Source organism: Arthrobotrys flagrans (assembly GCF_004000055.1).
Source record: "Arthrobotrys flagrans strain CBS H-5679 chromosome Unknown unitig_9, whole genome shotgun sequence".
Taxonomy (NCBI): Eukaryota; Fungi; Ascomycota; class Orbiliomycetes; order Orbiliales; family Orbiliaceae; genus Arthrobotrys; species Arthrobotrys flagrans.
Window position 1 is genome coordinate 1,262,238 of NW_027137551.1, and position 11,072 is coordinate 1,273,309.

The 11,072-nt window shown below is 44.6% G+C and overlaps 3 protein-coding genes across 3 annotated transcripts; 1 reads left to right on the forward strand and 2 right to left on the reverse strand.

Annotated features, from left to right (window-relative positions):
* Nucleotides 1-189: 189 nt before the first annotated feature.
* On the forward strand, nt 190-706 carry DFL_005738 (uncharacterized protein; the record flags this gene model as incomplete). The annotated part of the gene is made up of 3 exons (XM_067635043.1): nt 190-240; nt 337-510; nt 608-706. 3 exons carry the CDS (start codon nt 190-192, stop codon nt 704-706), a joined length of 324 nt encoding a protein of 107 aa, XP_067489514.1.
* Nucleotides 707-4,269: 3,563 nt separating this feature from the next.
* On the reverse strand, nt 4,270-7,000 carry DFL_005739 (uncharacterized protein; the record flags this gene model as incomplete). The annotated part of the gene is made up of 2 exons (XM_067635044.1): nt 4,270-6,232; nt 6,300-7,000. 2 exons carry the CDS (start codon nt 6,998-7,000, stop codon nt 4,270-4,272), a joined length of 2,664 nt encoding a protein of 887 aa, XP_067489515.1.
* A 2,833-nt stretch (nt 7,001-9,833) lies between these two features.
* On the reverse strand, nt 9,834-10,622 carry DFL_005740 (uncharacterized protein; the record flags this gene model as incomplete). The annotated part of the gene is made up of 1 exon (XM_067635046.1): nt 9,834-10,622. One exon carries the CDS (start codon nt 10,620-10,622, stop codon nt 9,834-9,836), a length of 789 nt encoding a protein of 262 aa, XP_067489516.1.
* Between the last annotated feature and the right edge of the window lie 450 nt (nt 10,623-11,072).

An 11,072-nucleotide genomic window follows, 5' to 3' on the forward strand; every position in this document is an offset into this window, starting at 1 on the left:
ACCCGATTTCAATTGGGAATCAATTATCCTATAGACCGGACAGCCTTTGAACAATGGGGTTTCCTTTGGAATAAAAGCGGGTTTATCATGTCTCCCGTGTCTCATCTCCAACAGAACTTAAAACCAAACGACGGTCTTCCAGTTTCCTAAGATTTAGTGAGAAGAAAGGGAAAGCGACGAACGGGATCAATGGGTCCAACGGGTCACATGGAGATAGCGAGGAAGATGAGGCTGAGCCAAGTATGCTGCAACGGGCCGCATCCTCGATGCTGCCGGACCACATGGCTAAGCGACCGGAGATCGAATCAATGCTTTCCGATTTCGGGAACGTTATAGAGGCTGGGTTTAAGACCGCTACCAGCTGCAGATGGAAGATACGAAAAAGAAATCGAACCATCGAGTGGATTCTTTAAAGATTTGAAGATATTTAGAATCAGAGATATACAGGTCCTTCGGGAAGTTATCCAACAGAGAGTGGCAGGAGAGTTAATAGACGACAAGACATACATTGTATGGCGGCCAAGAACCTTACAATATTACTTGCTTCCCATCCCATGGCCCATTTGAACTTACAAGCTAACCGGATACATACTCTTGCGAGCAATAGACCAAAAGAATCATTCAATTGGTCGCCGATCTTCCAACTGGATCTCGGAATAGGGTTGCTGCCGCAAACGATGTACGATACTCCGGTCTAGATCTATAGATCTTCCGAGCTCTTGTTCTTGCTTAACAAATGATACTACTACAGTTCGTGGATTGAATATGGAATATTCACCACCACCCTCCAGAAGCCTACGTGGGCAACAGATATAGCCACCGCTAAACTGATGGTCTTATAGTGTGAGTATCGCCGTCTTGTGGCCCTTCGAAACTTTCCCTCGCTCGAACTAAATCGAAGACCGCACCCACTAGATATTAAAACATTCAATTTCCCCATATCGACCAAGCAGGACAGCCCTTCGCTCGTAGTATCCGGCCGATGATCCAACCTCGGGGCGCCTACCCAGATGTAGGCCTTATCTCTGATGCTGTCATGGCCCGGTCGGACTACAAAAGAAACCCTAATAACGTATCGAGTTTACTCTTTTATGTTAGGTATATCACTAGTCTAGGTCAGTAATAACAATAGCTCTATTCATTCATTAGTATTACAGTTCTGCAAATCTATGGAACTCGGACCGAGTCATACATTGCTAACTAAGCCGAAGATCTGTATAAACTCGACCCGAACGATGACGAAATTTCCGCAAACTCATCTTATTTAGATCTACCCCACCGTATGGTTTAAGCCTAGACAAAGTAAACAGCATGAGGCTTTCCAGGATGGCAAATTGAAATCAGATTGCTTTTCCGACAAACGTATTTCCAGCTACCCACCAGGCGTCGGGGCCATTCTGATCATATTCAACCGCTGGCACAACTACGTTGCACAAACTCTCAGTGATATAAACGAGCACAGCCGCTTCTCAGTTCCAAATGGCAAGGAAAACGACACCACCGCTTTGAAGTTAGGGACGAAGATCTTTTCCAAACTGCTAGGCTCATTACATGTGGTTTATATATCAACATAATCCTAGCAGATTATTTACGTACTGTCCTGAGTCTCAACCGTACAACCTTGAATAGCGAGAAGCTATTTAGCGACAATGGAACCCTCCCGAGGCGTTGGAAACTAGTTATTCATCGAGTTTACTTCCGTCCATCGATAGCATGGTGCCATATCTAAGAAAGATGAAAAGTGGTACGAAGAGCTTTATTCGAAAGTGTTCCCCGGCCAGGATATATCTTAGCTTGATGTAGACAACCTAGCCTCATGATTAAACGCATTGAAAGAAATGATCCCTGATGATCCAGCAGAAAGAGACTTCCACGGCCTTCAAAAAGGAACCAACGGGTTCCTCCCAGACGATGAACTTGTACATATTCTAGCTGACAGCATAAAGGATCATGCTGGTATGGAAAATCGATTCCCTCGGGCTGGATCGGTCACTCCCATTTCATCCGTCCAAACATTATAATGGCTACGATGGGGTTAATGACACACTCACAGGCAGCTTTAGATCAAATAATATACCTGTAATTAAGAAAGCAATCTAGTATATGGAGATCGAGCAGAGGAAGTGGAAACGCGCATCCTTGAACGAATTTAGGGACTTCTTCGGCCTCAAGTCATACAAAAACTTTGAGGAAATCAACTCTGATCACGAAGATTCGGAAACACTAAGAAGGCTCATCCAGACTTCGTGGAGCTATATCCCGGTCTTGTCGCTGAAGAGGCAATGGCTCCTATGGTACGCAACCTTCCTTGTACATGAAGCATCAAATTTGCATCAGTTCCCGGTGTAGGGATTTCACAACCGCTTATACTTTCGCGTGCCATCCTATCCGAATTTGTATCATTGGTACGGGGTGATCGTTTCTACGCTATCGAGTATATTCCAGCCAACTTGACCAACTGGGATTCTCAGAAATTGCTTGCGACCCAGTAATTAAGGATGCATCTTCCACAAATTCTTTCTGAAGGTATTTCCCCATCACTTCACATATAATTCCATCTATGTTTTCTATCCTTTAACGACTCCAAAAAGACTCACAAAATCATGACAGACCTTGGAAGAGTCGCAGACTTCGACTATGCCAGACCCGGCCGCATGCCGACTCGTCTCATGATCTCAAGCTACACTGCACTAAAACAGTTCTTAGTAAACCTGAGTTCAAAGTAACGTGGGGACATAACTTTGATTATATAATGTCAGGCCATACATGGATGTTGAGGGGTGACACGGATATGAATACCGACCAACGTGCTGATATGCAACATGCCATCTACGAACCCAGCACTTGGTATCACAAGTCTTCGATTTTTATGAACAAAAACCACGGAAATGTTAAAAAGCACTCATACACTATTGGTAAAAACAAATGGTCGATGCGGTTATGGACGTGATTAACATCGCACATACACACTTCGCCGCGAACCTTTTCTGCCTACCTCTAAAAACTGAGGACAACCCGCGTGGTGTCGGTCTAAGGTTGGCTTGTGGCTTAATCATTGCCATAAACAAAAACCGCTTTTATGAAGAATATCATCGACAATATCTTTGACAAGAATTCTTCTCTTAAAGACTACGATATCCATATGATCCGAAGACTATTGGAGAGTGGGAAAACCGCTGAAGAGATTACCTGGCAAATGGTACCCACCGCATCCGCCAGTGTTTCTTGTCAATCGCAAGTCGTAAGCTACCCTCTTCACATTTTAGAATCCCAAATGGCGAGAATATCAGTCCTTGAAAGTCTCTAAATTCAATTATAGTTTTCTCAAATTCTCGACTTCTATCTCTAACCAGAAAACGCCGACTACCTCACCGACATCCAAAAGTTAGCTCGAGACGGATCTTCCGAATCCCTTGAAAAGTTATGTCACTACGTCCTCGAAGCAAACCGTCTTTCAGGGACATTCGGACTTTACCGTAAAGCAGATTGTGCATTTGATCTTACCGATGGTGACACCACTCACAATCTCGAACGCGATGATGTTGTGTTTGTAACCTTCGTAACTGCTTCTCGAGATTCTGTAGTATTCCCCGGCTCCCTGAAAGTTAAGCTTGATCGTCCGGATGAACATTACATTCAATATGGGTATGGCCAACATAAGTGTCTGGGCAAGGATGTGAATTTGATGGAGTTGACCGCTATGTTGAAAGTATTTGGAAGGCTCGAAAACTTAAGACGAGCACCGGGGCTCAGGGAACCTTGAAGTATATTTCACGCGCAGGGGGCTCGAAGGTTTATCTGAAAGAAGATTGGAGTAGTCTATGGCCTTTCCCGACTGGTAAATCCCAAAACGATTATTTCATCTTAGATTCCTGCTTCCGCGAAACCGAGATCACTAGTTTGATTTGATGGAACAGCGATGAAAGTTATGTTCGACGGCGAACTTGAGTAGTTCTATATTTGAAGTTCTGTAGCTTTACGGCGCAAGGACCACGGTAACGATAGTATGATTGTCAATGTCGGCTAAACAAGGTTGCAGAATGACAACAATAATAGCAATACTTACGCAGCACGTTTTATTATGGGATGACTAGGGTTGCTATTGTACCTAATCTCGCCGCAGCTGTACTAATATCAACGATAATTAATGTACATGTATGTCTATTTTACAATAAAGGTCGTTGGGCAATTTCATTTTCGTTAAAGAGTTGGTAAGTGGAGGGTGTGTCGCCGCGCAGTCGAGTATCCGAGATTTCCAAGTCCAAATCGTCATTCAAAAAAGTCAGTCAGATGATCTCTTATTTCTTCCTTCCGCCATCTTTCCTCTTCTCCGAGTCCTTTTCTCTCTTCAATCTTTTTCTTCCGCCTCCGCTTCCTTTCTCTTTCCTGCTCTCGTTTCCTAATAATTTCTGCCATATTCTCCGCCCCAATCGCCTGCTCCTGCTTCTTTTTCTCTTGCATCTTCCCCCTAGCCCTTACGACTCCATCATTCATGATTTTCATCATCGCTAATCCGTCCACTGTATTACGTACTTCTTCCTCTTTCTTTGGGTCAGCCCCCATCCTCTTTCTCATCTGCGCTGCATCCGCATCCATCAAATTATCAACTCCGACACATTGACATTTATCCTTCATCTCAACAAACGGAACTTTCTGCATAACCGCATCGAATGAATAGCGTTCCCCGAACAAGATTTCATATGTATCAATTGCAGCCTCGCGCCAGCATTTCTTGATCCCTGGAGTCTTGGTCAGCGCTGACAAGTCATTGTAGGTGTGTAGTAGATCATCGATGCATTGTCCATGGTTCGTCCAAATGACTTTATTGAAATCTTCGAGAACCATATACTCAACTCCAAGGCAATCCAAAACTTTGTAGTATGAGCAACGAGCGTGGCGGCGCTGCCCAGCACTATAGTAAGCTGCGGCAATGTATCGGTATCTATGAGCGAGCTGGACCTGCGGGACCTCATTTGGTGGTGGGAGCGTAGATCGAGCGTTATCCAGGCTAGCCGTCATAGACAAGAGCAACTCCAAAAGGTTGATCTTCATCCATTTTTCAGGTTTTAACTTTGCGCTCTCGATATACTGGCACTTGGTGTTGAATTCGCGCCAAATCGACCCTTTCGATTTCTCAATGTTTTCTGGGTCCTTTGCGTTTCCCGATAACACAAAATCATGAGTATGAACTGGGCAAGTGCAGACAAATTCGGTCATCGGGAATTCCCAATTCGAAGGAGTAGAACAACTGATGGTGACCTTGGTATCCTTTGGGATATCTTTACCAGCACGAACGATGAGCATGTCCCCGATGACAGCGCGGTGAGCATTCGGTACGCAACTGTGGCGGAGAAACGAAGGAAGAAACCATATGCCACAGTTGTAAACTATGTTTCGTGGAATGTGGGTAGGGGCGGAAGGCATGTAGCCTGTTGAACGAAGTTGGAGTAGCGGAAGGTTGCTGATGATAAGAGAATTTCGGCGTCGGATGGCTTCAATATGGAAAGTATCGATGACCTTTGTACCGTCTGGATTCCTATGTTGCGCAGGAATGTAACCACCCTCATCCATAAGGCATAAGGTTTTCTCGTACCATTCCGGGCCCTCTCTTTTGATGCGTTCCAGTATCTCTACATCGAAGACTGCAGAACATCCGTACTCACACTCGAATTTTCCGTTGCGAGGAGACAGCTGAACGCACATGTTGATCTTTTCAAATGGTGTAATGGCAATGGCCTTAGACACGATTAAGATATCGCCACGCTTTACGTCTCTAGTTGTGAAGATCCTTCGACCTTTCGGTGTCTTTTTGAGCTTGACTGGGTGATTAAACTCTGCGTGGTCAGAGTTGAGACAGAGTGTTGATGCCTTTTGTCGCATCATTCTCCAGTTGTACTTTCCAAATTTCACCTCCTCGAACCGTTCTTTAGCTCGTCGGCCCAAATGGGCGTATGTCAATTGTTTCGGGTGTTCCTGTAGAAGCTTCTTGATTTCTTCTTGACAGATTTCGTACTTCCCGGTATAGTAAAATCGTAGAGCTCGCATATGCAGCGCCTCCGCATCACTTGGAGAGAGCTTAAGATAAGCTTCGAGGTCCTTAACGGTCACATAGTGGCGTCGAAGCTTAATGTTTGCCTCTGCCCGGCCAATGTAAAGTCGTCGCAAGACCTTCTTACAAGGTTCAGATTCCGCCTTCGAAGCCTTCTGGATCTGTTGCTCCGCCCAGTCATACCTATTAAATCAATTAGTTGTTTAGCTCTCATAAGTTATAGGTAATACCAAATTGAAATGGATCATACTTTTCTAAAGCCGCCAGCGCTTCACCGCCTTCAAGGAAGAGCTCTGCCAGTCCGACCAGGTTGCCTGCCGTCATCCCATCAAAGTGAAGACCGCGCCTCCAAATTGCTGGAACATGTTTTTCTGTTATCGCGTCCCAAGTGTGTATGAGTTGCATGTCTGAATGATGGTCAACTCTCACAAATACAACTCCGTTGCCACTGTCCCAAAGATACGGCTCTCGGATGATTAGCAAGGACCCCTTGGGTAAATGATCCCCAGGATCGGTCTCTTCCTCAAGGAAATAGACTCTGAGGATTCCGTAAGTACCACCCTCGTCTTCAAAGATCACATCGACAGCGAACTCGTGACGATGAGCCATCGTAGCAAGTTTGATCTTGATGTAGGCACCTTTATGGCGTTTTCCCACAATTAGATCTCTAACTTGAATCTTCTTCAGCTTTTCAATTGGGATAGATGGATTGGAAGGTTCGTAGGGCTCGGCGAGGACGAAGCGAAACATTCCTTCAAGTGAATAAGCCTTCGTTTCTGCTTCGTGTACGTATTTGTATTTCTCAACGACGGCGTCTTTCGTAGTAGTAGGATTCCTTTTTCCATGGTAAGGTGCAGATAACTCGTATAGTCGATCAAAGTGGGCGGTAAGGCTCTTAAGAATATCGTTTCGAGCACTATCCGTGTGGGGTGGTGCTATTGGTTTCGACATCTTGCAGTATGGCTCGAGCTAAGCGTGATAAAGACGTGTCTATTCTAGTAGAGAGTGTAACGATGGACGAGAGATGAGGATGATTGATGAGTGGCGACGTGGCGGAAGCTGAAAGGAGGTTTAGGTGATGATGGCGGAGGTGGAGGTGGAGTGTTGAGAGAGCGTTCAAGGAAAGAAAAAAAAATATCATGGGAACGCAACCCAACTCCTCCCTTAGACTAAAGCCCCGTATCGAAACGACAATGGCTGCAACTTATATCACAACTTCCTCCTTAGTATGATATGTCCCGGGCTAGCACCCGTCTTGCGTCTAGACTATGACATGTCTATTATGGGGACTAGGGTTTCTTGATACTAGAAAATTCGGAGCCAGTAGCGGCTCGGGGAGGGGAATATTGATCCCAGTTCGAAATTTGATGCTACCTCCAGTTTAATATATGTACTCCTTGCTTCTGTGTCTTGGAAGCCTCGTAGACTTTAGTCCGAACGGCGTGTTACCCACATAACTCCAAGGGTATTGAAAGTGTTCAATGGACCTCTCTAGAATGCTTAGATACATCCGCAAGTACCATCATACCAGATAAATTACGTTCGAGGGCGTGTGCATATCGAAAGCTTTCACACTGTTACCATAAGATCCATTTTCTTTGACTATTATGGCTCGTCATTACGCATGTATTTCGGATAAACCATCAACTTCAAGCTGTAAAATACACTCTAATAATCTAAAATCTACCTCTGTCCTGTTTATCCATACGTCTTTCGTGACATTATGCGAATCATTAACATTAATCGTGACCCCGCAGCTAGCAGCTGGCCCGTAAAACGTGTTGTTTTCTATGTTACATGTGTGATTCCGGAATTTGGCAAGGATCTACAGGATCGTGAGGGAGCTTCGTATCCTGGCATGGTTTACGAAATAGATACATCCCTTGCCAAGGTCGAGGGGATTCTAAACTGATCATGACAAGGCACAACTTCATGAGCGGACTAAAGTAATGTCCGGCCGGCTTCAAGCCACGACATTTAATGTGGGGGGTATTTTACGAGGTCGAGTTAAATGGGAAAGAGACCTAGATCCACGTTTTGCAATTTGAGCAAGCCAGGGCCATGTGACATCATGAACTGTAAGGATCCAGATACGTGTTGGCTTAGTCATCCGACATTAAAGTGCAGCGATAACTTGTTAGCAATTTATTAAGCACCATGCATTGTTCGTGTACTTAAGAGGGTGGGTAAAAAGCGGCAAGAAACATCATTATTCCTAGCAGCTACTTTTCCAAAGTCGATAGTTCGCACAGTGCGCAAAAAGGATCTACCTAACTTGTTCGATGCCGGCCGGCCCCGCAGTCTCATCGTGATTGCGATAAGTCTGCCTCACAGAAAAAAGTGAATCGCGAATTACCCACTATCTCTAAAATCCTTATTATAGGAATTTCAAATTCCCATGTCGTGAATGTGACCATCCAAACGGTTTGAGGTTATTTCTGTCTGGGAACAAGCATTTCCCTAGCCACTCTCGCGAGATCGCCGCCCCTCGTCTCCACCCGAGGAGCCTCATGAGGCGTTCTCCTCCTTCCACACCACCTAAAAAACAAAAAATCCAGAAAAGCTTGACAGGAAATTCTTGATCAGTCAGCCGTTAGCTTCAGCCCAGATTAACGTTACGTTCCTTTCCCTAGCCGCCTCCTCAACGTCGTCAACAGAGCCTCAAATTTAAATTTTATTTTATCTCCGACTATACTCAAGAAATAGATATGTACCAAAAATAAATATCGAATACTACCGAAAATGGGTTCGTTTCGTAAAATTTCACCACTTTTATCGGATTATACGATTAGGCTAGATATTTCTTTACCATTTGTGGAACCTTTTTTGTGATCCTATGATCTTCAATTGTATTCTTGGTAATAATGGTTGTCCTGTTCTACATACATTGTGGGGGTTTGATACCAAAAGGATAATAAAACGGTACATAAGAAAACAATAAAAGGTTCCCAGAGCGAAACATTCCCAGAACAAAACATCCAAGTGAGTTTATAGTGGGTGATAGGTAAGTAGGAAAATGTAAATGTGTGGTGTGGTGCGCGGAAGGGTCATTAGATGGATGAACGAATCAAATAATGAAAGGAAACCCGAGAGTAGAGATAGGCGACAGAAAGAGAGCGAGTAAGAAAAATAAAAATGAATACATGCTTTTGTTCATTAGAAGACATAAAGAAAAGAAAACAAAAAGAAATAGAAAAGGAAGCCTGGTGGCATTGACACAGATAGGTACAGGAAAGGTATGCTAAAGAATTGAAAAAGCAAGAACGTTTTAAGAATAAGAAGCCCCAAAAAGATTTATGAAGGCGGATACAATCACGCAGCTAAAGAACCTTTTTTTTTTCTTATTTTTCTTTTTCTCCCCGCAGAAAGAACGGATGAGAATGAGCCAGCCAAGCCATAACAGGTCCCGTGCAAAACTCCAAGGGCAGTTATGGAAAGACAATAAGTTTAAGGAATACAAAAGGAAAAGAGGAATAACTAAGCAGTAGGCGCAAAGAAGCGGGATGGTACGTGAGGTAGAAAAGCACAAGAGAAAAAATATCGCTCAACGCCAGGTGCCAAGTATTCAGAAGGAGCTTACGTAAGTCAGCAACAGTAGAGCCAGAAAAAGAAAAGTGGAAGTTTTGTGTTGCGAATTCCCAAAGAGGAATTAATTGGACGCAACCTCACTTCAACCTCTCGCTAACATCAACATCCCAAAGCCGAGGTAAGCCTATATGAGGTAGAAGAAAGGGTTTCTTTAAAAAAAATACCTAGGTAATAGGTATGCAATCTAGAGAGAATTCTAGATTGACTGCCGTTCCATCTTGAGGCCATGGATTTTTTTGAGGTGGACAGCCAAATTGTCTTTTCGACGCTTGATAACTGTTGGGCATCCCTCGATAGGGCATGGGTACTCCTTTGTGCACACTCCTTCAGTAGAAGTGGCTGGCGCTTTGCCCTCACAAGCCCGGCTATTGACGTGACGGGTCTTATTTGTCTTGAAGGTGAAGACGGCGTTGCACTTAGGGCAAGTAAAAATTCCCTGCTTTCCACCAGTTGGTGAAGATGCACCATGTGGGTGAGGGGAGGATGGAGGAGAAGAAATTGGAGCCGGGACCTTGCGGCGAGATGATGAAGACATTCGACGAGCTTTTGATGAATTAAAGTGGCCGAAGCTATTTGTCGGTGGAGAGTAGGGCGAGGAGATTGTAGAAGGGGGAGTAGGATATCCATTCAATCCCTCCATATGGTGTACGCCAAGATAGTCATTGTGGATTGGGTCGGTGTATGACACTGGGAGGGGGTCATTAAGGCCGAGGATGCTGCTTTCACGATTGGTCGACGTTGGCAGCTTGAAAAAATCGGGGTTCAAGAAATCCGGGTCAATCTCCTCAATTGACTGGGTATTGGTAAGGCCGGGCATGTCTGTGAACATGCTGAAACCCTCCTCGCCTGGGAAAGGTCCGGAGATGTCCAGTGGGTGCGGTTGACGAAAATCGTCGCTAATATGGCTATAGAGCGTAAAGTCTTCTTCCATCGAGGAAGAGACAGTAGAGTTGCTGGAGAGAGAATACCCCATAGGGTACGCCATACTGACAGCTATGATGAGAAGTAAAAAGAAAGAGTATAAAAAGAAGATAGGTAAACACGTCGACGATGCTCCGATGAGTGAATGAATACGCTGTAGTAGTGATTACGAATGTGTGTGAGTATTAGGCTAGGGGAAGTCTCCTCTGCGTCCCGGCCGCTAATAACCTCAGCTACGACAAACGAGATCAGTCTACGACGAAAAATATATGTTAGGCGGCGTGATACATGAAAAAGGTCATACCACTGTAAAAATGATTGTTTTTGGTGAGTGGTGTTGAGAAACGGTCGTTAAAGTGAGATTGTGTGAGGGGTAGATGCCAATTGGGTGCGCGCGATGCTTCAACAAAAGATTTTTGCTAGAGATGGGGCCTTGTTATGTGGGTGAGGAGGGTACCCAAAACGATAGAGCAGCGACAGGACGAGAATAGGTGTGAAAAGTGGTTTCACTGAT